Source organism: Trematosphaeria pertusa (genome assembly GCF_010094035.1).
Source record: "Trematosphaeria pertusa strain CBS 122368 unplaced genomic scaffold BU26scaffold_2, whole genome shotgun sequence".
Taxonomy (NCBI): domain Eukaryota; kingdom Fungi; phylum Ascomycota; class Dothideomycetes; order Pleosporales; family Trematosphaeriaceae; genus Trematosphaeria; species Trematosphaeria pertusa.
This window is the reverse complement of record NW_022987213.1, coordinates 2,952,930-2,979,161: the sequence shown is the minus strand read 5'-3', so window position 1 is coordinate 2,979,161 and position 26,232 is coordinate 2,952,930. Positions and strand designations below refer to the sequence as shown.

The following is a 26,232-nucleotide window of genomic DNA, read 5'->3' as shown; positions in this document are numbered from 1 at the left end:
GCAGCCTACACTCCAGAGACCTTTCACAATGAGATCAGTGCGATGCCGCTTATTCTTGAGAATCGACAGAGCTGCTCATCCGGTGAGCAGTACTACGTATGCTCGTCAAATGGCTTCATAGGATGTTGTGGGGTAGATCCGTGCAGCCTAAGTGGTGGCTGTCCGGATGGTGAGAGTGCGGGTACAACGAGCAGTGGTACGTATTGAGTCTGTATACAGACGACGCAGCACATCTGCTAAAATCGATCCCAGCTGCGGTGCCGGCTACAGCAACCTCGCAAGCACTAGCAACGTCGAACGCAATCTCGAATCCTACGGCAGAGCTGTCCTCTGTCGGTGTGGAATCCTCACCAACCACTTCCGCAGACCCATCGTCTGCCGGGGTAGAGTCACAGCCGAATACTTCGGCGGCAACAAAGCTAGAGACGATTGCTTCGGTCAGTGAAGGACGAACGGTGTTTATCACGGTGACCCGCGATGTATCGCCGTCCGTGTCTCCAATCCCTTCCCCCGCCGGTGACGGAAGCACGCCTATCGGAGCTATAATCGGAGGCGTGGTAGGAGGTGTGATTGTTATAACGCTGATTATATCCGCACTCTTCTTTTACCGACGAAAGAAGCGAGTTAAAGAACGCCAACGAGTATCTCTACCGCCATCTTACCCGCAGGGAGATATGTCAGCATATCTGGGCGCAACCAACGAGAAAGACAAAGCAGGGCTCAATGACGACGGGCGAGAGAACGTGCCGCAGCTCGATAGCAGAATGATCAGACCCAACAATGAGATGGGCGGAGATCCCCTCGGAAACATCCCCGAGCTTGCGGCTCAGGAAAAGAATCCTTTCAAAACCCCAGACTTATCCAAGACACCGGATCTGTCCTCTGGGGCTGGGCCATCAGCCTTTCAGCCGAGAAACATAGAAGTGAAGAGTGGGAATGATGATGACCACGTAATGAGCTGGGCGCAATACAAACCATAGGCATTTGAAGCGGCGTTGACAAGACAAGCTGCCATCATGGGCTTTTATTCACTCAAGAGCAATTTCGGAAGGATACTAAATTGTTTAAGCCTGTATCACCCGTGCTTACCCACTGAATTCAGAAGCTATCACGGTCAACATGGGGGCATGTTAACAAGTGGAAAATCTACTGTGGAGGCGATCAACATACGCGCCTGAGAATCTTGGTCATCTAAATCGAGCGGGTGCGCAATGCCACGGGTTCGTAGCTCGTCAACATGATCTAGCAGTCGATCATCCTCCAGGGAATCCAGCATACTCAGGATCTTCCTGTAGTCCTCCGGCGAGATGTCCGCTTCGCCGACCTTATACTTCTCTAATCCTTTTAGCTTATCCTCTAAATCGCGTATTTCCTAGGGTAGGGCGCGACTATTATCCCTTTCCCGTTACGGAAGATAAAGTTGCTGAGCTCTTCTAGCTCCCCATCTACGTCTTGGCATATCCTGTTAAACACATCGCAGTCGGCAGCGTGTGCTAACTAGAAGTCGTTATTTGCTACCGTCCCGTAGGCGAAGACCGTATCCTGGGGTTGATTGTTGCACCCGAAGAAGCCATTGGTGAAAGAAGCCTAGAGACCGAAGCCATCAAGTTACGAAAGGGAAACTGTTTAGGCGGGCCTGCAATTACCGATTAATGTAGCGCTGAGCGAATTTTGGCAGCGCCGATAGGCGTAGGTGCGCAAGAGTAGCAGTGCAGTTTCGCGCTTTAGTCGAGGAACGGGGTGGAGAAGAGTGTCGATGAATTAAGGAGCTCTGCGGAGGGAGAGCCATACGTGAAGAAGTTAGGCTCGCTTCCAAGGCGATAGAAAGAAAACACGGTGCCGACAACAAGTGGGATGAGCTCCGTCCACCACAGGCTCCACTCTGTGACCACGTCATCCTCCAAATCCCGAATCCACCCTTTGTCTCCCAAGACCTCAGGCTTAGTACGTTTACCTTCCGCCTGTGCAACTTCTTCTGCTCATCTCGTACCCGGGCCGGCATATGTAGTCCCTCGTCGCTCTCAATATCTCCTTCTGATTCACCAATCGGGCGTTCACGTGCTCCACCTCCTCGAGCACCAGCTGCACAACCTTCTTCATCGATCCCCTCTTAGGCATCCCCCCTCCATCCTTCAGCGCATTATCGAAACGCCTCAACTGCCCCTCCACCTTTGCCGCACGCTCTACGGCAGTGATTGATTGATTAAAAACCGATGAGAAGCCCTTATTCGGAGGCACTGATATATCTTCCTTCCCTGGATGCTCCGGGAGCTCGAGACCTGCGTATCGAACTGCGTCGAAAGCGGCGTGCGCGGACGCTGAGTGTTTCCCATAGGCGACGATGAGCTCGAGGATGTAGTCTTCGAGTGGGACGAGCTCTTTGTTGACGACGATAGCGTCACCGATTATGCGGCATTGGTAGCTTCCGGTGGCGCGGGCCTTGTTGAAGCTTGCAAAAGCGGGAAGGGAGTGGAGAGGGATTAGGATGAGGCTGAAAAGCATTGCGAACGACGGCGGAGCAGGGTTGCTTTGCGTTTTGAACTGTGGTGATGAGATGGGGGGTGGAAAGCGTGAACCAGGGGTTTCTGAAGATCGTGGTACTGTGCTGGTGAGGATGTGTTTGTAGCGGGCCATGCTGTAGCTGCCTGCGCTTAACTAGGCATGTGCTGGTCTTGTGCGTACGAACACGCCATAGTTCGGGTGGATCCTGGGCTTGAGGTGGATTGAATTTCTTCTTCTCGTTTTCTAGAATGCAATGACGTTTCCATTTCGGGTGTGGTCAAAGCTGATATAGGAGGTAACCTGGGCGGTTTATCGTCTGCGTTACGCCCTGGTACTTAAAACTAACGCCAACTTGCCCCGACGAAATGGGAATTGCAAGCGCGTGCCGAATAATGCAGATAGGGTAGGAATATTTTGGAGAGGGCGCTTATGGCGTTGGTGTTCTCTGCGCTTAGGCGAAACCCCTTAGCACATGCTCAAGAAATGCTAGACCGGGAATCTGAGGCTACCTGAGGCTTTCTCAAATCGTAAATCCCGCTCGGAACCTGGAACGGATGTCTGTGTACTTCACCCCGTGGCTGTTGGCTGTAGTCTAGACGCATCGTCATGCGAAAAAGGGGCACAGCAACGAAAGTAATTTGTCTAGCTAGCAGGAGTCCAGTTCCCGTTTTTCTTAAAGAACTAAGTACATCTAGAAGAACCAGTTGAGGCCAGTGCGAAAGGTGCACCCCTGAAGCCACGTCTCGCAGCAATATGGCGCTACAGTAGCTGTCGTCTTGCCCTGCGTAAACCTGAGACCGGTTTCAGTCTCTTGACTCGCCAGCTTGAAAACAAGCAACGAAGTATTGACAGTATGATAATACCCAGGCTCCCGGGCCAGGCGGTGAAATGCGGGTTCTTGGTAGCCGTTGTCCGCAATGTGATCAAGCAACGAAAGCCAGACAGTACAGTTCGCCAGGCGAGGGGCGCTACGTACTTCCCTCTCGTTTATGCACCACACCAGGAAGCTTCGTAATTTGCTCAAATGGACAAGAAAGAAGTATAGAAAACAGTCTAGTATTGAGACGGGGATATCCTGGATCAGCAATGGGAAAAGGATGTTGTGTCATCGAGGAGGACGCCTCGTCTGGCATGGGCCCTTCTTCACCCTAGCAATCTTTAACACCCTCACTCACCACCTTCCTAGTTTGAGAACTGTACGCCCGTGTCAAGATACCAGAATCCCTTCACCGCACCCGCCGGCGGATCAAAACTGTTGATCGCCGTCTCACTCACCACCTGCTGGCCCGCGGCACTAGTCAAGCGCACCGCAATAGGGAGATTATACGGCCCGGTATTTTGCGGGATAGTCCACGCACCATATCTCTCCTGCGGCCGGCTCGATGTATAATGCGGGTCTCGCTCGAGCGGGACCCAAGTAGTAGAGCCTGCGCCTTTGATCTCGATACTGATGATACTGCCGATGCCCGCGGCGTTGACGGCGGTGAGTGCAAAGTAGTACGATGAGCCGCCTTCGCGCATCCAGAGATAGATGTTGCCAGGCTTGGGGCAGGGGACGCGACGGTAACGAGTTGGTATGACGCCGTCGTTCATGCTGCCGTTGCCCTGGAGCCTTCCCATAGCGATATCCGAAAGGTCTAGATGGATCGAGTCTTCGGGCAGTGGGCAGCCGTATTTAAAGTCGATTTCGGCGCAGTGGTCGGCGCCGGGGCCGCAGCACCATTTGGAGTTCGCTGAACACGGGCATGAATCTACGATTTCTAGGACGACGGGGTCCGTGTAGCCTGCTTCGCCGACGGCGTAGTCGCTGCCGTCGGGCTTCGTCCGGATCAGTTCGAAGCACTCGCCGCAAGAGAGGTAGTTGTCCCAGTCTCCCGGCAACGACGGCCAGAACTGAGTGTAGTAGTCTCCATTGGGCGCTGCGAAGTTGCCGCGGAGGGTCTTGTCAGATGGATCTTTGCATAAAATCGGGTATGCGTTGCAGAAGGCATCGCAAGTACTGCCCAGCATAGGGTCCGTCCAGGAGGCGGTCTTTGACCCTTTGGTGCAGAGGCCATAGAGGCCGTAGCCGCAAGCACCGCCCGACGTGAGACCAAAGTGCGTGGATCTCTTTGCCCGATCAGCCTAGTTCGGGGAGAATTGGAAGAAGTTGGGAGGTGCATGAGTCCCGCTTACGCTGTAATGCCACGGCTCATCTGAAGAGACTGAATGAACTTCTGGATACATGGTTCCGCTCTTGCACATGGCTGCCGGTGGGGTGACGCAATTACCCCCACTGCCGCTGCAGCCTTCGGATCGATTGTTGTTCTTATCGTATAAAGGGCAGCATACGCCTTCCGTCATCTGCCATGAGCCGCATCCATTGTTGGAGCCAGTCGGAGATGGATAGGGCGACTGAGCATGCGATGTCGTGCTCACAGGTACGGTTGTTGTATATGCTGTCGGTCCGGTCGGCGTATACACCGGATTGTCGCCTCCGCCTGCCGTTGCCTGAGGAGATTCAGTTATGGGCACTCAGTCAGATGGCGAATGTGGCTTACCGCAGGGTCCGGCTGGCATTGAGAGTAGTAATCCGTCAGTTTAACGCACTTCAGGCCCGGGTTACAGCATGTCTCCCCGGAGTACTCAAGTCCACCGCACTGCAGCTGAACTTTTGTTAGGGCGTCTTGACGTAGCTTAGACGATGGTGCATACCCATTGTTCTCTGCAATCCCGCTTCTCCACTGCATACTGCGATGAGAGAAGGGTTAGTATCGAGACGGTAAGCAAGAGTTGTGCAAGCATGGTAAGCTGCTGAATCTTGAGGATATGGGGCTAGGATGGCTGAAGCTGGCTCCCAGGGCCGGTGGAGGTTAACATATATGGAGGATGGTCCACGGTGTTTAAAGCATCACTGCGTCCGCAAGTCACATGCTCGCACATCTCCTGCTCTCTAGTGACGGCTCGTCATGGCTTCGTGGAGCCGTTGGGAAAAAGTACCTGTGAAATTACCATCTCATTTATTCTCCTGCCCGCAAGCGGCAGTCGTGAGTACAACTAGAGCTCGAAGCGGTTCATGGACCATGAGGTTCCGCTCGGTGCGCCACGATCTCCTGTCGAAGTTCTGTGTTCGTTCTGGAAGGTGGTACGAGACGTCTGTGTGACGGCGGCCGATGCGGCTCCCAGCCGGCTCCAGGCACACATCCCATAGTGCTAATATAGGGCTGGACCGGGGAAATGAGGTTTTGGATCACGGGCTGTGTGCACTTGCGATGGTGTGACGAACGGGTTCGGGGCTCCCGGATTAGAGCTCCGTCCGTGCCGAGCGAAGCCGCACAGCAGATGGCGCGTCTATGAGGTCGTCCATGCGCACCGGCAAAGAAAGTCAGCGATGTGCGAGTGTATCAGCGTGGATAAGTAAGGTCGTGAGAGACACGAAGTACATTCCAGGCTGAGGTTTGAGGAGTCTCAGCTTAGGTACATACTAGACCTAGGTGTCATCCGATCTCCGAGATCCGAGCCATCTCCCCTACTTCGACCGAGGGCTGCCATTTCCGGTCTTCACACATTCCACCGCCCAAGCACTCAGCAACTCTGCCTCATGCGCCAAAGCCTCGGCTCTCATCTTCACGCACTCGATCCACTGCGCCGCTGCCTTCTTCTCGTCGCCTCTCTCCGCCCTCTTCATATAGTCCGCACCCCACATGTCCATCTCGGCTCGAGTCCGATCCTCCGCCTCCGCAGCGTACCCGATCACCTCGTTGAAGAGCTGCTTGACTCTGTGCCTTGCTGGGTTCTCTTTAGGCAAGGACTTGATGAGGTCTGCGACGAACAGACGGAGCGCTTTGACTGCCGCCTGGACCGCGGCTTGCGGCTTGAAGAGCGCGTCGCCGGCTGCTTTCGCGGTTTGGTAGCTGGCGAGGAGGTCACCGACACCATCACGGATGGACGGCGTAGGGCGTGTGGCGAGGACCTGGTTTGTGCGCTCTAGGCGCGTGAGCGCCGTGTCAAGATGTTTCTTCGCGGCGCGGCTGCGCTCGACGAGCCTGCGTACCCAGAGGGCGACGGCGTCGTTGGTGAGGTCGCCGAGAGAGCCCCTACGAGCATGTTAGCACGAGTCCAGAAGGGGTGCGACACAGACGTGCCATTCTCGTGGATGCGAGAGGTTTCCCCCATCAGAGCGCGAGAACGTTTTCTCGATTTCGCGCATGCGCTCCGTCTGATCGATGGCCCCGCCGGCCGTTCTGGAACAGAGGTTAGCATATGCCAGCTGGGGCGCGCTATGGTGTGCCGTGGGCTCACCTCAGACCCGTCTCGAACGCCGTCTGGAACCCGATCACGCGCCCTTCGTTCACGAGAGCCATGACCTCTCCGGTGAGGAGGCCCGTCTCTGGTTTTCTGCTCACAACCATGTCAGCTTGAACGGCTCTGTTGTGCGGCGACGCCATTTTCGGAGTTGTGGTGTCTGCGTCACGGTCGAGTGTAAGCTTGGAACTGCGCGCTCTTTACCACTCGGCGCGGCCGCCCTAAGGGAAAGAAGTGAAAGCGCCCAAGGCCAGTCCGTGCGGGCTCTGTTAATCCTTTGGTAACCATTTCAACCGAGTGAAAGCGAAGGAGCTCATCAACGGCTTCTAGGCGACCACGACACGCCATCACGAAGAATGGTATAGTACAATAGTATCCATGTTATATCTAGTTGCCTTCCACGACCCTACACTAACCGAAGTAGACTGTAAATACGCGAATTTTATCAATCGCTCCCGACGACACTTAAACGCCATCAAAGATGAAGAAGGCAGAGCAACCCTCTCTCCGAGCTAAAGACGCGGCCAGCCTTAAGCACTCATAGCTCCTCGCCGTCGCCATTGCTAGTCCAGTCGGAGAAAGACAGACGGCTGCGCGCGAACACATTCCCAACCAAAGGCGGCGTAACCGGAGCAACAGCTGCAACCTCGACAGGCCGAGCATCCGTCATTTCGATGTCAGTGGGTGGTGCAGCCGTGAGACGAGCCTGCCTCCTCGTTAGTATTGGACTTTTAGGATCGCGTGAGTCTATGCTTACCCTAGGCCGAGCCATATTACGACCTCCGATCGCCGGCTTCTTCTTCGCGGGTTCCACCGCATCGGCATCCTCGTCGTCACTGCCGTCCCGCCTACGCTTCCCGCTCATAGAGCGAAGAGCAGCACGGCCGCGTGCATTGTTTGTTGACGAACCACCACCTTGGCCGCGGCGGCGGCGTGGTCCGTCGATGATGTTCTTGGGGTCGATGCCCTCGTCATCATCCTTCTTCTTCGACGGGCGAGTAGCTTGCGTCATGGACGGCGTCTTAGCGGTCTCTTTGGTTATAACTGCAGGGGTGGTCTTGTGGTCCTCCTCTTCATTGCTGTCGGTGAGGAGCTCCTGGCTCTTGTGTGCCGGCTTCTTCTCGAGCTTTTTGCTAGTCCTAGCCTTGTCCGAACCGCGCTCGTTTCCTTTCCATGTCTCCTTCTCAGAGCCGTCTTCGCTCTCGTTGGCTGTGCCGTCATTCGTGATGGACTTATGGAGAGCCTTATTCTCCTTATCGTTGTCGGACTCGGATTCGGACTCGGACTTCTTCCTGACCACGGGACGAGCAACGCCTGGGTCTCCGAGTTGGGGCCGGCGACGGAGTCCCGCAGGCTTCTTCTTTTTCTTCGGTTCGACGACCTCTTCTGGATCGTTTGCGTGGGTGGTGATGGTAGTCTTAGAAGCGTTTACCGTGTCTTTCGGAGGCTGGCGCGACGTGTTTCTCGACTTCTGGGTGTTCGCGGACTTGGTGGCGGTCTGCTCGGTGGTCTCGGTGATGGCGGATGTCATCTTCGCAGTGGGCTTGTTTGTCTGTAGATAGTATGTTAGCCCCTCGTATACTAGCAGCGAAAGCGTGGCAGACTGTGCAGTATACATACCTTCTTCGTCGGTGCCGGCTCATCGTCCTCGCTCCGGTTTGCGACCAGTCGCATTTGCTCGGCCGACTCCTTTGACTCGTCGGCAAGTGGTATAGCGGCAACTTCGCGGCCATCGACAGCATCGGGGCTACCCTCCGATGGCGCTGGGCTCTTCTCTTTATCCTTCTTCTCTGCGACGGCCTTCTGTCCAGTCTTCACTTGTTTTCCCTCTTGCTTGCCGCCTCCCATAACAAGCGCTTCTCCGGTAACAGGCGCGTCTCTCAGCGCCTGACGCAGCTCCCCAACAGTCATGTTCTCCGGCATGTCCTCAGCAACTTGCAGCATAGTCAGGTACACGCTGCGCTCCATCCGCGCGTACTTGTCTTCGCGTCCCAGACCGTCCAACACAGCCTCAGCAGAATCGATCTCACGCGCGTTCACGGCGCTCAACCGTGCGAGAATCGGAGCGATTTGGCTGATACTATTCACCAGCGCAGCCTTGTTGTGGCTATCGGGCAGCGCGGCGACGCTCGACTGGCTGTCCGAGAGGAAATCGTGCATAGCATCGAAGTCGTCCTTGTGTTGTTTCTTGACGGATAGTATGCTCTGCCAGCCCTGTTCGGCTTTGCCCCAGTTGATGGCCTTGTGGAGCTTGGGTGCTGCAGCTTCGGGGGTGGCGGCGGTCGATTGGGATTGATGGTTGTTGTTGTCGGCGGGCATGTTGGTACTTGGTGGGTGGGTTGGAAAGATGTAGGTTGTGGTTTGGTGTTGCGATTGCAATTGAGTCACTGGCGGCGGTTGTGGAGTTGAGCTGCCTTGGTGTAGCGGTTGCGTTCTAGTGCGACTCTGAAGAATGGAGTAGACTTTGGGCAGCGGTGCGCTTTTTATAGTGGGCACGCAGAAGGAGTGAAGACAGTACACGACCGGCGCGCGGCAAATCGTCATACGGAAGCAGAGGCAAGGAGGGAAGGCAGAGCGTCGCCAAGGCCAGCAGACGACCGCTCAGAGTCTGTCACTAGGAAAGAGACGGAGCTAGGGAATGAAGTGGGAATACTTCGGTCGCATGGTCGAGGATGGAATGACATTCAGAGGACCATGGTGATGAATATGAAGGATAATTGGCCTTGATCTCTACATGCATGCTGGCTGATATTACACGCAGCTCACGGAAGAAAGCATTCCTATCTCTGCACAAAGTTCATCTTCTTTCCAAATACCCAGATCTAAATCCTGGGTCTTTTGCTTCCCGAATCGTCTTCGCCATCATACCTGCGCTTGCCGTTGCGGCCCCGTGGGAGATCCTGCTTTACCTGAGACCCGATTTTCTTCATCCACTTGCTACCCCTCGTTGGGGCGGGTCCCTTTTCGGTAAGGACCTTGCGCCTTTTAGCGTCCGGTGCGCGCTTGCCGTGATCGTTGCTCTGACCAGTGTCTGCAGGTACATCGTCGCCATGAAGGATCCTCGACTTCGGAGGCGCATTAGCTGCGTTTGAAATCTTGGCTTGTAGCGCCGCCACAGCTCGGAGCGCACGAGCCTCGCCCTCGAGATCTTCGGCTTGAAGTGACTGTGGGAGAGCAGCTGTGGTGTGCTGAGGTTGCTTCGGCGGAGGATTCATGGTAACTGGCCGGCGGTTGATGGGTGTGTCGCCTCGTTGGCCCATGCGAACATCGGTCCTAAAGAGACTAGGAGCCTTCTTGCGGCGGATCTTAGGTCCTACGATGGATACTGGGGACATGCGAGGCTCGACTTGAGAATTGCTACTACTGTATAGCGCGGAGGTGGCACTACTGTGTGCCTGGTCGAGGCTTGGCAGAGCTCCAGTATCGGGTTGACGATCATTCTGCGGTATGCTCTTGGACGCAGGGCTTGGTGGCTTAGACATCGTGACCTGATGGATCTTGGGTTTTTGTCGCATGATGGCTCCCACCGGGTTGCTGATGAGGCTGGATTTAATCGAGGTGTGTCCTTGGACGTCGCCTTGGGTGATCTTTGTCGTCGTGGTCTTTGTGTTGGGCTTGGTGGCCTCTGTTGACAAAGCCTTTGCATGGTAGCCACAGTCGTGGAGCGGCGCGTGCTTTGTCTGCACGTCGTCTTTCTGCGGGCTATTGCTGGTAGCAGGCTCCGTGAGCTTTGTGTCTTGTGACACTTGGCTGTGGTCGATGTCTTCTCCTGTGAAGAGTTCTTTCAGGTCGCTTCCAACTCTCATCTCCGGTGCGCCATCTTCGACCTGTGCGATGTCTGTATCCTGAGTGACCACTTCAGGCTCGTCACGCCACTGCTCCGCCTTGGTAGGTTGCAAGATTAGCTCGAGAATATCCTTCAGCGTTCGCTTCAGAAAGGGAAGCGATCCTGGGGTGAGCAGGTTCTTCACCACCTCTAGCTTCTCGGTACCGTGGCCTTCGACGGACTCCAGAAGATGAAGAGTCTGTTCCAACTCCTCACTAATGGACCCTCCACCCAAGGTCGCGGCGAAGCGGGCAAACTCGACGAACTTGGATAGGCCTCGAAGAACTTGGTTGGGGGCTGCCCCACGACCTGTGCCTATACCGTGCGGACTGCTGATGGATGTGGCGAGGGCGGTGTGCGAAAATGTCGTCGAGCCTGAGGATGCAGTGCGAGCGGCAGTGTCGGACATCAGGCTGAGGGTCTTGGAGGTGTCAAATGCGAGATCATTGAAGAAGCACCTAGGGGTGGGCGGAGCTGACGGAATGGGCGATGCTGGGGGAAGTTGAGACATATCGATGTTCGAACGGAGATCCTCCATAACCTGAGTCGTTAACTAGCTGTGCAAGTAGGTTGCGATATCCAACATACCTGACGATGGAAGTCCGCCGCTGAAGCAGAAGCAGGAAGCCTCTCGTGTACATCCCGGATAGAGTTCTGGATCTGCTGCTTCACGCTAATCTCGCCGTTTTGGATGTTGAGCGCCCCGAGGCTGGAGGTGCTGTTCTGAGATGACATGGGAGTATGGATCGGCGAAGCAGACATGGTGGGAGTTGTGTGGCTATCGCTCTTGCAAAGTCGAACGCGGCAGGTATGAGAGTGTATGAAAAGTCTACTGGTGCTTGTGCGAGTGTGGTAACGCGGTGGTGATGTTGACAGTCCGGTTCGTAGGTGGAGGGAGATATAAAAGCAGTTTGCAGGCGCATTGGAACAATAGGTTGATAGCTATTGTGCTTGCGACGGGCCCCAAGTCTTGGCGAGGTGGTGAAATGGGAAATGCATAGGAGGCGCCGAATCTAGCGTAGCTGATGAGGGCGGAGCAAAGTGAAAGGGGGACGAGGAGGCATGTGAAAACAAAAATTGCAGAGAACGACATAACTCAGTGGACAGGCTGTAACGAGGAGGCATGCTCGAGTGCGTTCTTCTCACTGCACGAGTCAAAGAATGGATGACATCGGTTCTAGTTCCAATGTGAGGCCTCTCTGCCATATTTGAGATACGAAATCCCAAGCCCTCTTTTGTACCGTTTCATGCAGCTCTGTGGTGCATGCGCCATATCTCGTGCGGATGTCGTAGCCCACGGCTCGTAATGGGTGTCGTGAGTTTCGTCTGGTGGTGTGCACGCCTACAACTCGTCCTTGGTCACGCCGTCGATGGATACCAGCTCCGTCTCGAAGACTGTCGGCGGTTAGCACAGAGCCACGCTCCATTCACGCTTATGACGTACTCAGCACACTGCCGGCGGGGATGGGCCCGGCGCCGCGCTCGCCGTACGCCCACTCGGGCTGGATGGTCAGCTTGCGCTTCTCGCCAGGGCACATATCCAGCAGGCCCTGGTCCCATCCCTTGATGACCTGGCCCACGCCCACGGTGAAGCTCAGCGGCTGCCCGCGGTTGTACGAGGCGTCGAACTCGCTGCCGTCCTTCTCGAGGGTGCCGCGGTAGTGCACGTTGATCTTGTCGCCGGCCTTGGTCTTGCGGTTGCACTCGACGGCGTTGGTCACTTCAGTCTTGAGGTGCTGGACGGCTGTTAGCGGTATGCTTGAGAGCGGAAAGGCAGGGGAACGCGCCTCATTGTTGATGACGTCGGCGAAGGCGGTCGCGGCGACGGCGAGGAGGATGGCGATCTTCATGCTGGCTTTGATCTTTGCGGTATGCTGCAGTTTATAGTTCTCAAGCGATGCAAAGGGCAATTGGGGCGGTTGGGCGCTGCAATGGAGAGCAATGCGGCGCGAGGTGAGGTTGTCAATATGTGGGGAAGCGTGCCAAGCCGCCCGTTCCTGCTGAGATGTGGCCGCAAGCGCCGCGACCTCCGCTCTCCTTCTCCCCCTCGAGTCTCCAAATGCGGCCTTCCATGCGGCCTTCCATGCGGCCACAGCTCCCGCTATTCACTTCCAACGCATCCCGCCCCCAACCGAGAGCCGTCGCTTCGAGCACGTCTATAAGCTTACACCGACTAATCGGATGAAGAAGACTCCCGGTAGCACTAGTAGCACTCGTCCGAAAATATCGAATACGACCGGATTTACCAGGACAATGGAGGCTGTCTTAGAAAGGATCTGCCCGAGCAGGATTCTATTTTTCTATATGTAATTGTAGAAAGAGCGTAAATAGTTGGATGCATGCTGAAAGAACACCTAGAAAGCAAGATGCAGCAGAAGCTAAAACCTCGACGACCACCCCAAGCGATTGACAAGAAAAAGAAGATATATACGAAGCCTCTACCAAGGACCATAGATCCCCGAGCAGAGTCGACACCATCCCTCGTCCCCAAATCTACTTCATGTCCTCATATCCCCATGGATCGCGTCCAACTCGTATCTTGGAGCAGTGCTGGCTACGGTAGGGATCATGAAGACCATTGTTGGGAGTGCCCTAAGCAGCTTAAAGGTTGCACCTGAAGCTGCCGACATTGTCGCGCAGCAAGATGCGAAGGTTCCCACCAGGAGCACCGAAGCTATCAGAAGAACCTTCGCAGTCGGATTGGCTAGAAAAAAGACGTTAGCCACTTCCAACTGGTGCGTAGGTGGGTGCGTCTCCTACCGGAAGAAAGAGCAGCTTATCACTCCACTATTAAGTCTGACCGAGTTTGCCGTGTTCCTGGCACAGTCCGGAGTGCGAACTAGGTGCACGTGTCAGTGTATTGATCGCGCCGGCCGGAGGAACCGAGCCCGGGTACGAAAAGGGGATCACCCACCGCAGCTGCCGTCCTGCGCAGCTGCCGTCCTGCGCAGCTGCCGTCCTGCGCAGCGCTGAAGTCGTAGTTGCACAATGGCTGCTTGAAGTTGAGTTTGTTGTAGAAGCGGAGATGGGGGGCACGGGCTTCAATTGCGTTGGCTTCGGCTTCGGCGTGGGCCTCAGGAGCCGGCGCGGCGAGAGCAGTGGCCGCGAGCAGGCTGAGGAGGGTAGCAAGAGAGAAATGCATTTTCGATGGATGGATAGTGGTTCGGTGGGATGTTTTGATCTCGTCGAGGAGTTGATATTGCGGGAGGGTTGTGGCAAGCTGTGTGTTCCGTTGATTGTGATGCTGGAGTGATGCTGGATTCATGTTGACGGCGAAATCGCAGGTATTTATTCTTTCGCACGTATGACCGGCACTCCGTCGAGATACATGCTCACGATGCAGCACACAGTACACATCTCCAGCTCCCAAGTCCCAAGTCCTCTACGGTAAGCACAAGAAAAACCAGGACGCGTACAAGAAATTTTCGTAAGTAGCCAAGACGGCGCCGAGCCCCATATTTTCAGCTAAGGCAGGGGTTACTCTTCCACACGAGCCCCGTGCATGGCGTGGCTAGCTGGACGCGACCCCATTCGCACATTATTTCCACGAAGCTGAGGCGACGTCAGTGCCGACTTCCGACGACATGCGATTTCAACACCCTGCGCGACACGGTAGAATTGGTTCGAAGGGGGAAATTAGGTAATGCTCGCACGCAGTTCCTCGTTCCTCAGCTCTTGAGTGCTTCTTGAGTAAAGGAATGGTGAAGAGGGGATGATTACACATGGACGGTAAATATAGCTGCTTCACCCTGGAATTAGGAAGTGCTCGAGGAAGGCTCCAGAAGTTCGGAATAGGCGCAACGGAGACTCAGCAAGTTGGATTTTTCTACGAATGTCTCGAGGATAGCTCAGCGTTCGGAAGGCGGTTGTATGCTTGGATGTTTACGGGTGCTATGCTGACCGGCATCCCCAACAAAATCATACTCTATATCCCTCCCCCGAAAATCTTCCTCGGCGTTGATTCTATCTCAAGGTGCCTCAGTCATCGCCCTTGTATTCCTCGCATGATCCAAACAATTTTTCCAATCCTCCTCTTCGTATTCATTCCTACCGTCCGCTTGTTCTACTCAGCGTACGCCCAAAAGAGGGTCTTGTCACCCACCGCAGAGTGGCCGTCGGCGGTATCGAGCGTCATGGCATGACCGTTAGTGAGCCGCACACGGAAGCCACGGCCCCTCAAGTTCTCAACAGAGTCCACACTCTGCACCTCAGCGAGGATGATGACATTGCGACCGACAAAGTCTCGCAGGGCAGTAGTTTGCCGTTCTCGCTCGTTGCCGACGGGGGCTGCGGCGGGATCTTGTGGCCGCGGGACAGGCGGGGCGTTGTAGAACCCCAGGTCGTCATATCGGGCCGGTGGGTCCCGATGGTAGGCTCGCAGTGGTCCGTAGGCGACTCGCGGGTTCCAGTGCCCGACTGGATCGTGTTGAAGAGGAACGCCGGCAAGATGAGCGAGCGCATGATAGTTGGCGTAGCGCACCGGCAGATATCCCCCAAGAGCGGCCGGGTCCGGTAGATGGTAAGGTAGACCGTGGTATTGAAAGGGATAGTGGTACTGGCCCGCCTGGTCGTTATTCTCCAAATGATTCTCTTCCGCCTCTGCCACTCCGTCGCCTTCTTCCTCTGGTGCGGGCGTCATCTCCTGATCTCCGTCCTCGTCGGCGCATTCAAGATCATCTTCTTCGTACGGAGTGGCGGACTCTCGCTCGATCTCTGCCTGGCGGTTATATTCAGGTTCGCGCTTAATCGCGATGTCCGCCACCCGGTCCTCGACGTTCAACTCCTGCTTAGTAAAAACCGCATCTTCCTCAACATCTGACTCGCGCTTGACTATTATTGCCTCCGGCTCCACCTTCATGACCCGGATCTCGATGAGGTTGCTGTTGCTCTCTTTTCCCGCGGGCGTGTTCTGCTTCGCGATATTGCCAAAGCCCCAGGTGGGAACGAAATGGGCCATGGTACAGTAATCCTTGATTCGATGCGGCGAAAGGACAACTGCCCAGGTGGTGAGTGTGAGCTACAACATTGAAAGCAAGTCTCTCGTTGTGATGACTTGCCTGAATGAGTGAGAGGGAGAAGAGATGGCAACGTGCAGGAGCTCCTGGGTTAACGTGTCGGAAGTGGGGGTTTGCGTCGACGTCGAATGCTGTCTTGAAGATGGTATAGGGAGGATTTGGAGCACTTATATGCGAATGTGAGCGTATCGGCGCGGTCGCAAAATCAACAACCACGCACAGACCCCAGGTGTAGTAGATCTACGCCGGTGGCGGATACGCGAACTTTCTATGAGGGCACTGGAGCAATGTACCCCGCTTTCAGAGATCCGAGGCCGCTGTGTAGGAAGACTTTCACCTGTGACGAAACCCAGAGGACCTTCGGTCGCGACCGGCGCCGGCGCGAAGCGCGAGAGGTCCCAAGACAGTGGAACAGCCTTTCTGCGGAATCGCAGCCCTCGAAATGGAGCATAGCCTGGCCGAGGGAATGACGAGGGAGATCATAAAATATAAGTACGGAGCGACGAGCGTGACAAGCCGCAATAGCAAACCCACAGCAACTTATCATTGCAGCTGGCAAAAGGGAGGCTACGAAATATAGCTGAAAAGCAATCCGACCCCTACGCCCCAAAAGCAGCTTGCCATCCATATGGCGAAAGCGAGGATACGGCAACCCCCAATCCAACCTCGAGGAGACCGAGGCCCCGTCGATAACCTCTCGCTATATCCCCTCTTCGAATAAAATTGCCGTACAACCCACGAGCATAACCATCCACATCTCGAACGATTACAGTGCGACCACTGCACAGATATAGGTAGAATGACCGACCGTACCCTCGCACACAGGCGACATTCGTAATCTCACCGACTGTTATGTTTGACGTTTGGAGACGGCGGCGCATGTTTGAGATACGCGCTGCCTCGCATGCTGTTGGTGCCGCTTCGAGATTGGAAGTGTCCGGTTGTGAGTAGGTCACGGGGTGTGACGGGTCCAAGCCCCATGTGGACGCCATATAGGATGCCTGGGTTCGATGTCGCTGTTACTAGCGATGGCTGAAATGGCAGAAGCTGGCATATAACTGGGCGGCGTTGGGGTGTATGAAAGAGAGATACAGCTGGATTTGAAGAGGTGACTTGAGGCGAGGCTGGAGAGTAGCACGGTGAGGCCTGGTTGTATGAGGGTGATAGGGTAGCGATCGCCGAGCTTGCAGGTCTGGGAGGGGTTGGTGGCAGGTACCAAGGGGGCTCGGGGCTGTAATGGAAAGACTGGGTGGGCCAGCAGTCTGCGGGAGTGGCGACGGGCGAGGTCGGGGAATACGTGGGAGTATGCTTAGGAGATTCCGGCGAGTAGGTAGACGACGTTGGATTGTACTAGGGTGACATGGGAGAGTAGCCAGGGGAAGTGTGTCTATACGATGGACTAAGGGGAATATGGGCATCGCGGCGACGTGGGGCGATATGCGTCTGGTTCCTCCTCTTCTTCTTAAATCTGTCGCATCTATTCTTCTTCAATCTTCCGCATCTCTTCCTCTTCAATCTGCCCCACTGCATCCAAATGCCTTGCCGCTTCTTCCGCAAAAGCCTCAATGTCTTCGGGTGTGAGGTTGCTGAGCTGAAAGAGAAGCTTGCGGCAGGCAGGACACGTATTACGCTTGGAGTGCGTGCTGTTGAACCATTTAAGGAGACAATTCCGGTGGAAAAGGTGGGTGCAGGTGCTGATGCGAACGATGCCGTGCGGAGAGTCGTTGAACCCTTCTTGACACACTCCGCACAATCCACACTCTCCGTGGCCTGAGAAGATGAAGTAGGGTTGAAGCTGATGCTGCACAAACGAATCCATCGTCGGTAGCTCGTTGGGTTGCGCCATGTTTGACGAATAGAGGATGATGGCACGGTGGAGAGACGAATGGTAGATATTTTTGTGCAGTGTGGGAGTAAGAAGAGAAGTAATAATTTAGTAAGCGTTGGGTTTCAACAGAAGTTCTATATTCTGGGCCGCTATAGTGAACCAGCTATATTTTCCACAATAGCAAGGTTAGCGCTGAATAGTTGCTGGATGAACCACTTACATTTATTGTCCAAACTGAATAATAGCTGGTACAGTGAAAAATTTGCTCCCATGCGGAATCTTAAATATCGCTGCAGGCCACCTTCCTCCATTTATTTCTCCATCCCACATTCCACTCACCGTGCTCCCGAACAAGCACCTTCACTTCACGATCTCAACACCCTCCCACATCTACCATCAGCATGTCTCCGATGAACGTTTACTTCCACACTCCTGAGGATTTCCTCACCCACTGTCTCAAGGCCTTCACGCCGCGTAACAAGTCCGAGGAATGCACCATTTGCATGGAGACGTGGAGCGATGACTCCTCAGAAGCCGTCGCCGTCCCTTGCCACCACCATTTTCACAGGACGTGTATTCAGGAATGGATAGCCAGGGGCCGCGGCAATTACAACTCGTGCCCATACTGCCGCGAGACATTCTTCGAACCGCCAGCCGACGAGAAGGAAGAGGGTAGCGACGACGAGGGACCGACGCTATCGCATAGCCCGGAAGAAGTCGCGGCCGCCACGGAGCTGCTGTTCGGAAACGAAAACGCAATCATCGCCCAAGCACGCATGGCTTGGAGCCACGAACAGGATCGACGCCGCACAGAGGAGAGCGACGGAACCGAGATCGACTGGAGCTCACTGCTCGCCGACGCTTCCCTAGCCTACAAGGAGACCGCAGAGGGCCAGATGCTAGAGGCGTTCGCCAAGGCCGAGTCAGTGGCTTTCAAGATCTTATGCCGCGAGTTGATGGGCTGCGCCAGGAGGGCACGCGTGGATTACTCGGCTTTGGGGGAGATTTTAGAGAGTATCGAGCAGTTAGATTCCGAGGAGGAGTAGGGCAAGCCGGCAGTGGGGGACAGGTGGAGACGGATGGTGGCATGGAACTACACGGTCAGATATGATGGCCGGGTAATATTTCCATAACTTTTCTAGGATTTCAGAAAGTCTTTTTGCTTCTTGACAGAATAAATCGTGCATTCGCGTGGACTTTCATAATTACATTGTTAGTAGCATTCAGACTCAACATGACTCACAAGGTCATTGTGTAATTCGGACAGAGCCTAATAAATTAATATCCCAGCACTACGGATAAGGCAAAGAGCTAGAAAACTTTTGAGCGAAGTATCTAAGACATGATCAAAATGCAACCGTCGCAAGCCCGCAAGATTCCCTTCATGGCCCGAAGCCTGGCGTCTCGTGATCTGAGCATTGGAAATATCGTTACCGCCGTTCAATGTGCCGCTGGAGATAGCACATCCACCCCCTATAACGGAGTGGATAAGGTCGCGCTCGAAGCGTTGGGTATGGAAGTCGCCTGCAACCTCCAGTGTAGTGTCATGGTTGCGATACATTCTTCCGATGACGGCCAACCTGAGTGGCGTACCGAAGTCCTAGATCGCATAATCCGCCACTTTCGGTACGACCGGTACCTCCGGCTGGACGGCGATGAGATCGAATATGTCGTTCTAGTTGTGATCGTAGTTCTCCTGGCATATGAAATCCTCCGCCAACGTTGGGCGAGCCTGAGCGAGGAAGATCAAGATTTCATCGTCAGCGCTTTCACTGAGTTCTTAGATAACCGGGATGTAAGAGCCGCCATAAAGGCTGCGCTCGATGCCGAACACGAACGGCTGGTGAGGCTTGATGCCGATATGGACGTTCTAAATGCACTCTTCGTCCTGACCGATGCGCTCGGGGAAGTGTCGGTGAGGATCGAGGCGCAGGACCAGGATCATGATGGGCCTATCGTTGCCATGGCTGAGCAACATCGAGCCGGCGGAGCTAGCGCCATAGTGCTCGACGATCCACTGCCCTTTAGCAGCGGTCTTGCACATGGAGACGACTCGCCATCCCCATCCTCGTCGCCTATCATTAGCGCATCCTCTGCTGACCCTGCCCAATCCCTCTCTCCATCCTTTACAGCGTATTACCGAGATGTCCAAGCGCAATTCTTCCTCAAGCCTGGCTGCTCACTCGATTTCGACTTCGTCACCTCCGCGAATCTTCGAGGCGATACTCTCACCGTAGAGACTTGCATTGGGCTGCGCATGCGCGTGGAAGAGGAGGTAACTGTGTCCAACAAATCAGGTGACTTGGATAGAGTGACGGTGCAAGCGTCAGAGACTGGGGGCTGTGTGCTGTCAGCGACTATCATTATCCCGCCCGGACATGCGTACTCTTTCGGGGACATCGTATCGGTAGAGGAAGAAACGGAACTCCCTGAATGGACGAAAGTGGAGACGACCAAGGCAACCGTTTGGATCGGGAATGGCTCGTATAGTATTCAGCGCAGCACGAGCGGGACGCTGATCACTGTCACCAATGTCTACCATTAGCGCAAACTGGGTAGCATAGCTAGAGAATCAAATATCGTACACTGAGGACGAATAGATGGCGTCTCGGCCATTGTCGCTTGTTATGAACGGGATGCTGTAAAGAATGTATCTAGGTGTAGAGGATTGAGACAAAATCCCCATATGACGTAATGATTTACATGATGCTACCCTTCGATTAAGGCGCCGGTGCAGTACGCCGAGAGTTATCGGCCCCCGTGCGTCCTATCAGGTATCCGACTACGCTCCACCTAAATGTGGATGGGGATGGGATGAGGAGATGTGTTTGAACATGCGTGCTCAATGAGGACTTGTCAGGAGCAAAAGGATCACGACCCTTCTGCTCTCGCAGAATTATAGCCTTATATCCGCCTACAGGGCCTACCTTTTGGCTCCCGGTAGAGGATACCGCAGTAATGGGGTGATTTCGCGTGCTACGTAACTAGGCGATAGATGTTGCACCGTAAGCCGACCAGTACTTCAGGCGAATAAATCCGCGTTGTTGCGAGATTGGACTTCTAGGTCTTCTCCATTCCCCGCGTAAAATAATCTCGCGACAGCAGCGCGTAACCCCTCTGAGTGGCCGCACGATTCCCAGCCCAACTACTTCGTATTGAGGTTGCGATAGTCGACTTTTTGAAGTAGATGAACTTTTAATGTGGCATTCGAAAAGAGCATGAATTGTGGACTAGCAATGAGGGAAGACGGCCACGACTACAGGAATGCGGATCGATGAGAGATAAAAAAAATGAAGGGAATACAAATGAAATGCCCCATGGACTTCTGTCACTGATGCTTCAAGATCTCCTTCAAAGCCTCATAGCCATCCCCGGGTAGAAGTTCGCTCGCTGTCTTTCCCTCGCTATTACAGATGCTCGCGTTTGCCCCGTGGCGCAGCAACCATTCGATGATGTCTGCCTGTCTAGACGCAGCGGCTGAACCGAAAATGTAAGATGTGATTCTGTGCTATTTCGCAACGCTAGGCTTTTTTTTTCAGGTTGTTCCGCCATGTCCATTTGCGCCGCCACCACCGTCATGGAAGGAATGCCCCCTTCCCCTCAACCCATCGAACTCGGCCACTCGGCACCTACCCCCTCTCCTGCATCAGCTTCCAGTCTTCGCCTTTCGATTTCGATTTGAAGCCCTGGAAGCCCCATCCAGCGTTGCTCAAGCCGGCGCGGGAGAATGCGCCGCCACGCTCGCTGTATGAACCCACGGATGCCTCGACGCGGGGCAAAATGATCGGGGCCCAGTGCAATGATCGTCCCAAAAGCCGCCTCAACCGACAATCCGTAAACTTGAGATACCGTAACCACACGAATGGTCTGAGTATCGAAAAGCCCCCCGAGCGCAAGTTCGCGGAACAACCCCGTCCTCACCCCAGCCTGCATTATGTCGCCGTTATCCTCCGTGAGCCAGTAGTAAAACTCGTGGAACTCTGGTGTGCGGAGAACGTTTGAATGGTAGGCCGTCAGCCAGAGCAGCATGTGACTGGCGCACAGATGGTTCAAGAAAGACTCGCCGTGTGGCTGGAAGGGTGCCCGGATTGGTGCATTCGCCTCCGCGAGCAGGTAGTTCCGGAGCTGGTGGCAGACGTTGATCCACGAGGCGCGCCGTCGCTCTGTGCGTGCAAGTGCCATTTCTTGGGCGATAAGTCGTACCGCTTCCGTGTCGAGAATGTACCGCGTCCAATCGACGACGCTCTCATGGGGTGCGGGTGCGCGATGTTCCCCAATGCGCCGCAACATAACATCCTCGTCGTCGCCCAAGGTCGCAATTTGCGCAGCTGTCAGCTTGTCGGGAATGAAAAGCGTTTTCCGGCAATTGGGGCAAGTGTCACGCTCGGGACGGGTACTGGTGAACCAGCCAAGGATACATTCCCTATGGTACTTGTGCTTGCAAGGCTCGAGGGAGACGACCGTGTGACCTTGGAGCGGTTCAGGCCCCGGTTCCGGTACATCACATTCTTCGAGACAGACTGCGCAGTTTGTGGATTGGAGCGGGTCGGCCGTCTCAGTCGAGCAAGGGACGATACCGTGGGCGAGGAAATCCGCCTGCGTAGGAAGATTTGGTCCTTTCGGTTCCTTTGATTGCGAGCCTGATACTGAGGTAATGAGGAATCGTTGAAGTAAACGCTCCAGTTGGAGCAGTTCGTCCATGCTGGTTGCTGGTTGATCGAGGCGAGTATGTGTGCGTGTGTGGGTAGGCATTGGTGAGCGAGGCGCTAATATATGATAGGTTCGTCATAGTATCGCTGCTACGCTCGCATTCTTTCACCAGGTGGGGCTTTCCAGTGCCCTCAAGAAAAATCTCACCCAGCAGGTGAGAGTGAAATAGGTGACAGCTCAGAGTGTGCAGGGCACGTAAACGCGAGTGGGTTTAATTCAATCCAACTTCCTTGAGCATTCCGAACGAAAAGATGGCGGAGAGTGGGGTCCTAACATGCCTCCCAGTGAGGGAGGCAATCTACCAACCACTCTGGAGTGTTTTCATCGCGATATCGTACGCATCCTTCGCAACACGTTCGCAATAAGCGACACCTTGGCGGCCCCTAGGCCATTTCACCCCCTCCTGAGTAAACCTGTCTCTCGCCATGAGAAACTTCTTGTGCAATACGCGTAGAGACGGAAAAGGAGAGTCGGGGCCGTCGAGCCGCCTCACTGCGATGCGAATGTTGTTCATCAGCCGAACCAGCTCAGCCCACAGCACAAATTTCAGGAATGCGTCATGATTGGAAAGGTACCGGCACTGACGTACCGGCAGGCCATCCTCTCGAAACCTCTCCAGGGCCGCTCGCACCATTGAATACCAGTCAAGCTCGCCGCCACCGCTCTGATACCAACTCCATACGTCCTCCATACAACTGTCGAGGTGTGCTTTCAGGATGCGGAGCTGAGTCATTGCTAGTTCCTCCTCTGTGACACAGTACACAACTTCACCCAGCTCGGGAGAGTCGACGACCGCCTCTTGAGGAAGCGGCGTGAATTGCTGCCCGAAAAGTGCCTCTCTATCGGTATCTATACGATCAGCCAGCGTTCGCTCGCACAGAACGCTATCACAAGTAGGACAAGAGCCAAGCTCTTGATCTTGACAGCGGAAATGCTCGAGCAAACATTCTTTGTGGATGAAGTGGCCGCAGGCAACTTGGACATTCTCTTTGTTCTGTTGCAAGTGCAAGGGGACTTTACAGATCTTGCATGTCCCTGCGGGTGGTACACAATGGAGCTGCGAGGATACTGTAACGCCGTTCTGCAAGAAAGCTTGTTGCGAAGGTAGTGGTGTAGCTCGGGACGGCGCCGAAACGTCGTACAAAGCCGACATCCTCTTAGGCTTCTCAGCCGGGACTGGAATGCGCGACGCGGGTTTCTTCTCTACTCGGATTGAGTATCGATACTCACGCTTCGACCTCGCACCTTTGATATCTTCGGATGACTCAATTTGGACTGCCGGTAAAGCTGGCATCTCAGCGATGAATTCTGAAGCGTGACCGCAATCATCAGGAAGCTTCAGAGGGTATGAGCCTGGCATCCGAACCTCCGGCTCTTCATCATCCTCCAGGACTGTTGCCATGACAGGCAGTGTTTGCGCCCCTCGAGCCGACCGCGCGGTACCCTCACATTGTGGACCCCAAGGATTGAACGATAGTCGGTCCATTTGTCCTGGAATATCTGAGATGTCTTCCTCTAGTGAGCTTATGCTGGGCACTTCTGGATAGTCGTCGTAGTCTTCCTGGGACTCCAATTCTTTGCTTTGCACCCATGTATTCCCCAAGAGGAAAGCCTCACTACCTTCCTGGTGTTCCTCTTCGGACACATGCACAGCACTGGGAGGCTTTCTCAGGCTGACAGGGCGCATAGACGCACAGTGGTCGGCATTTTCGACGTCGTCTTCGTCATCTGTGTCCGCCCTGGCATTGCCGAGGATTATGCTGTGACGGCCATATTTCTGCTGCAGCTCGGTCAGGCTTGTAGAATATACTGGGCCTGAGGGAGGCGGCTGGTCCGTAATAATCTTATTTGGATCCAGACTCGACAAATGGCGTGCTTCCATCATCCAGTCCGGCACTTGAGGCTGGTCATCTGCCAGCTCAGACAATACTTTCGACCACTCCTTGCCACTAGCCAATACGTTCGTGGGTTGCATGCTTCCCCAGCGTCGCGTGTCCAAAGTCGACCATCCTCTTTCCAGCGAGGATGTGACATTATGCGAGGCTGGGTGTTGAACCGGCGCGGATGCGGCCTTCATTGCTTCTTTTCGGCCGATGTGATCTCGAAGAGTTCTCCATTCCTCCTTTGCGCACCTTGGCTTGGTCGGATTTCGAGCGAAGAACTGTGTTGCAAGAATGCGAATCTCGTCGTTCCTGACCCGTGCGGTCCGTCCAAGATGGCGCGTCGGGTCAGCGCAGCGACACACCATATCCTTGGCTTCGTTCGTGTAATGCAGCTCGGGTCCGAAAAGCTGCTTCTTCGTAGGGCGCGGCTCGTTGCGCTTCAATACGGCTCGCCATTCTGCTTTGGTACACGTCTCGCTTCCGGCATCTTCCATATGCTGTAGCGCCAGCGCCTCAACAACGGGTTCGTACTCGGTCACTGGATACCAGCGCTCATGACGCCGCGGACGATTACAGCGGCACACGATGTCTTTCGCGGGTGTAGTGAAGTGTAGGTATGGCTGTTCGACAAGCGGGGCATCGGCGATCATTGGGAAGATGTGATGTGCTTTTCCTAATTGGGGCATTTTGACGTGTAAACAGTTGGTAAGAGATGGTGCGATTTGAAAAGATGTTTCAGGTGCTTTTATCCGGGGATGCGCGTGATAGGTTCACGATGTTGCTTATGTAGGGAAGTGTGCGGGAGGTTTTGGTCGCATTGTGCACTAACATCTGGCGGTGCATCACAATGTTCAATAATCGGCTAGTGTGTCCTTTGAGCTTGATCATAAAAAGTTTGATATTGATATCGGCACCGTACACCTTAATTTCTTGACTTTGGCTTTCGGAATGAGGAAGAGCAGCGCTTCCATCTCGATACTGCGCTTCAATAATGTAAAGGAGGCTACAGCCTCCAAGTTCAACCGTCATGCATCTCAACGCACCGATCTGGTCGGCAGATAGACTCCATTTCATCGCGGACCGAGATAGAAATCACACGCGAGACCCTGGTTCTACGAAAACGGGCTTTAAATAGGTAAGGAACCGAGAAATCCACGGTAGATCTCTCAGGATCACAGCACGCAAGGACAGATACTGCACCGGATTAATTCTAGATAGTCTGAGAACATGGATTAAAGATCCATGTGAAGGGTGCCGAGTGGTTCTATATGGCTGGAGACACTGTGCTGCCCTATTACCTTGAAGAGCACATATGAGGGACACGTGGCAATGCGCTGAATGGAAGATAAATAAGTTCGGGATGAACTTCATCGTCTTCATTCCAAGGATGAAGAGGCACAACGACAAGTATTTGAGTACAGGAAGCCTTGTTACACGGAATCGAGGATAAGATAAAAGTTCGACCTAAGGCACACCTGTCGAATTGTAGACATCCAAATTCTAATTGGGAACGCAGTTCGAACACCGGCCCTTTACCGCCGCGAAATCCACACCAAGATATCATCGTTGCTGCCTTGGATAAGCATAACCCCAGGATCCTCGTCGTAGTCAGTCAGCATAGCGAACGGGGGGGCCGGGGGGTTTCTATCCCACCGCGACCTGAACTGCGCTTCAACCTCTGCGCGTGTTTGAGCAATGTCACCATCTGCCGAGAGAAGATTGTGCACCCGCTGAGACACCGCAGTTGACCCGAACAGTACGCCACGGCAGTTGGGACATGTATTCAGGGTCGGCGATGCGCTAGTCAACCAGGCCATGAGACACTTGCGGTGGAAGTAGTGACTACAGACTGCAGTCTTAACCACTTCTTCCCCCACTGTGGGCCTGTTCGACCCTGCAGAGACACATTTCGGTGAGGGGTCATTGCAAGGCTCCGTGCAGATGCTGCACGTCACGTTCTCGTGGCATGTCCCGCATGCCTCAACGGCCGTCTCGAGATTGAGATCCTGCGAACGCACGGCAGTAGTCATTGCGTGGAGGGGTTGTGTGTGAGCTCTGCTAAGGCAGAATCTCACCAAGAAAGAAGATCAAATAGATTATTGATGCTTGTGAAGGTAAGGATCCGGACTTGCGCTGTTTTCACGCAATGAGACTTTACGGTAGTCTAGACAGTGGTTTGGAGTA

The 26,232-nt window shown here is 54.5% G+C and overlaps 14 protein-coding genes across 14 annotated transcripts; 3 read left to right on the top strand and 11 right to left on the bottom strand.

The window, feature by feature from the left end:
* The first annotated feature begins 22 nt into the window (after positions 1-22).
* BU26DRAFT_600693 (uncharacterized protein) lies at positions 23-1,029 on the top strand. Its single transcript, XM_033835191.1, has 2 exons — positions 23-196; positions 253-1,029. Exons 1-2 carry the CDS (start codon positions 43-45, stop codon positions 978-980), a joined length of 882 nt encoding a protein of 293 aa, XP_033690132.1. The 5' UTR covers positions 23-42; the 3' UTR covers positions 981-1,029.
* A 56-nt stretch (positions 1,030-1,085) lies between these two features.
* Positions 1,086-2,634, bottom strand: BU26DRAFT_559749 (uncharacterized protein; the record flags this gene model as incomplete). The annotated part of the gene is made up of 4 exons (XM_033832737.1): positions 1,086-1,105; positions 1,171-1,335; positions 1,410-1,462; positions 1,991-2,634. The coding sequence occupies 4 exons, from the start codon at positions 2,632-2,634 to the stop codon at positions 1,086-1,088; spliced, it is 882 nt and encodes a 293-aa protein (XP_033690131.1).
* A 1,050-nt stretch (positions 2,635-3,684) lies between these two features.
* On the bottom strand, positions 3,685-5,286 carry BU26DRAFT_559748 (uncharacterized protein; the record flags this gene model as incomplete). Its single annotated transcript, XM_033832736.1, has 4 exons — positions 3,685-4,611; positions 4,678-4,992; positions 5,043-5,147; positions 5,197-5,286. 4 exons carry the CDS (start codon positions 5,284-5,286, stop codon positions 3,685-3,687), a joined length of 1,437 nt encoding a protein of 478 aa, XP_033690130.1.
* Positions 5,287-5,827: 541 nt separating this feature from the next.
* BU26DRAFT_151101 (uncharacterized protein) lies at positions 5,828-7,196 on the bottom strand. Its single transcript, XM_033819982.1, has 3 exons — positions 6,784-7,196; positions 6,627-6,725; positions 5,828-6,578 (listed from the first exon to the last, which is right to left on the bottom strand). The coding sequence occupies exons 1-3, from the start codon at positions 6,927-6,929 to the stop codon at positions 6,011-6,013; spliced, it is 813 nt and encodes a 270-aa protein (XP_033690129.1). The 5' UTR covers positions 6,930-7,196; the 3' UTR covers positions 5,828-6,010.
* Positions 7,197-7,230: 34 nt separating this feature from the next.
* On the bottom strand, positions 7,231-8,398 carry BU26DRAFT_151093 (uncharacterized protein). Its single transcript, XM_033819981.1, has one exon. It carries the CDS (start codon positions 8,315-8,317, stop codon positions 7,325-7,327), a length of 993 nt encoding a protein of 330 aa, XP_033690128.1. The 5' UTR covers positions 8,318-8,398; the 3' UTR covers positions 7,231-7,324.
* Positions 8,399-9,608: 1,210 nt separating this feature from the next.
* BU26DRAFT_559745 (uncharacterized protein) lies at positions 9,609-11,374 on the bottom strand (the record flags this gene model as incomplete). Its single annotated transcript, XM_033832735.1, has 2 exons — positions 9,609-11,153; positions 11,201-11,374. 2 exons carry the CDS (start codon positions 11,372-11,374, stop codon positions 9,609-9,611), a joined length of 1,719 nt encoding a protein of 572 aa, XP_033690127.1.
* A 580-nt stretch (positions 11,375-11,954) lies between these two features.
* Positions 11,955-12,462, bottom strand: BU26DRAFT_527956 (uncharacterized protein; the record flags this gene model as incomplete). Its single annotated transcript, XM_033830815.1, has 3 exons — positions 11,955-12,007; positions 12,057-12,348; positions 12,415-12,462. 3 exons carry the CDS (start codon positions 12,460-12,462, stop codon positions 11,955-11,957), a joined length of 393 nt encoding a protein of 130 aa, XP_033690126.1.
* Positions 12,463-14,675: 2,213 nt separating this feature from the next.
* On the bottom strand, positions 14,676-15,569 carry BU26DRAFT_583760 (uncharacterized protein; the record flags this gene model as incomplete). The annotated part of the gene is made up of 1 exon (XM_033834577.1): positions 14,676-15,569. One exon carries the CDS (start codon positions 15,567-15,569, stop codon positions 14,676-14,678), a length of 894 nt encoding a protein of 297 aa, XP_033690125.1.
* A 1,535-nt stretch (positions 15,570-17,104) lies between these two features.
* Positions 17,105-17,473, bottom strand: BU26DRAFT_559741 (uncharacterized protein; the record flags this gene model as incomplete). Its single annotated transcript, XM_033832734.1, has 1 exon — positions 17,105-17,473. One exon carries the CDS (start codon positions 17,471-17,473, stop codon positions 17,105-17,107), a length of 369 nt encoding a protein of 122 aa, XP_033690124.1.
* Positions 17,474-17,856: 383 nt separating this feature from the next.
* On the top strand, positions 17,857-18,501 carry BU26DRAFT_500742 (uncharacterized protein; the record flags this gene model as incomplete). Its single annotated transcript, XM_033826517.1, has 1 exon — positions 17,857-18,501. One exon carries the CDS (start codon positions 17,857-17,859, stop codon positions 18,499-18,501), a length of 645 nt encoding a protein of 214 aa, XP_033690123.1.
* Positions 18,502-18,797: 296 nt separating this feature from the next.
* On the top strand, positions 18,798-20,000 carry BU26DRAFT_500741 (uncharacterized protein; the record flags this gene model as incomplete). The annotated part of the gene is made up of 1 exon (XM_033826516.1): positions 18,798-20,000. The coding sequence occupies one exon, from the start codon at positions 18,798-18,800 to the stop codon at positions 19,998-20,000; it is 1,203 nt and encodes a 400-aa protein (XP_033690122.1).
* A 783-nt stretch (positions 20,001-20,783) lies between these two features.
* BU26DRAFT_559738 (uncharacterized protein) lies at positions 20,784-22,156 on the bottom strand (the record flags this gene model as incomplete). The annotated part of the gene is made up of 2 exons (XM_033832733.1): positions 20,784-20,915; positions 21,089-22,156. The coding sequence occupies 2 exons, from the start codon at positions 22,154-22,156 to the stop codon at positions 20,784-20,786; spliced, it is 1,200 nt and encodes a 399-aa protein (XP_033690121.1).
* Positions 22,157-22,463: 307 nt separating this feature from the next.
* Positions 22,464-24,734, bottom strand: BU26DRAFT_583759 (uncharacterized protein; the record flags this gene model as incomplete). Its single annotated transcript, XM_033834576.1, has 1 exon — positions 22,464-24,734. The coding sequence occupies one exon, from the start codon at positions 24,732-24,734 to the stop codon at positions 22,464-22,466; it is 2,271 nt and encodes a 756-aa protein (XP_033690120.1).
* Positions 24,735-25,580: 846 nt separating this feature from the next.
* BU26DRAFT_559736 (uncharacterized protein) lies at positions 25,581-26,078 on the bottom strand (the record flags this gene model as incomplete). The annotated part of the gene is made up of 1 exon (XM_033832732.1): positions 25,581-26,078. The coding sequence occupies one exon, from the start codon at positions 26,076-26,078 to the stop codon at positions 25,581-25,583; it is 498 nt and encodes a 165-aa protein (XP_033690119.1).
* Positions 26,079-26,232: the final 154 nt, after the last annotated feature.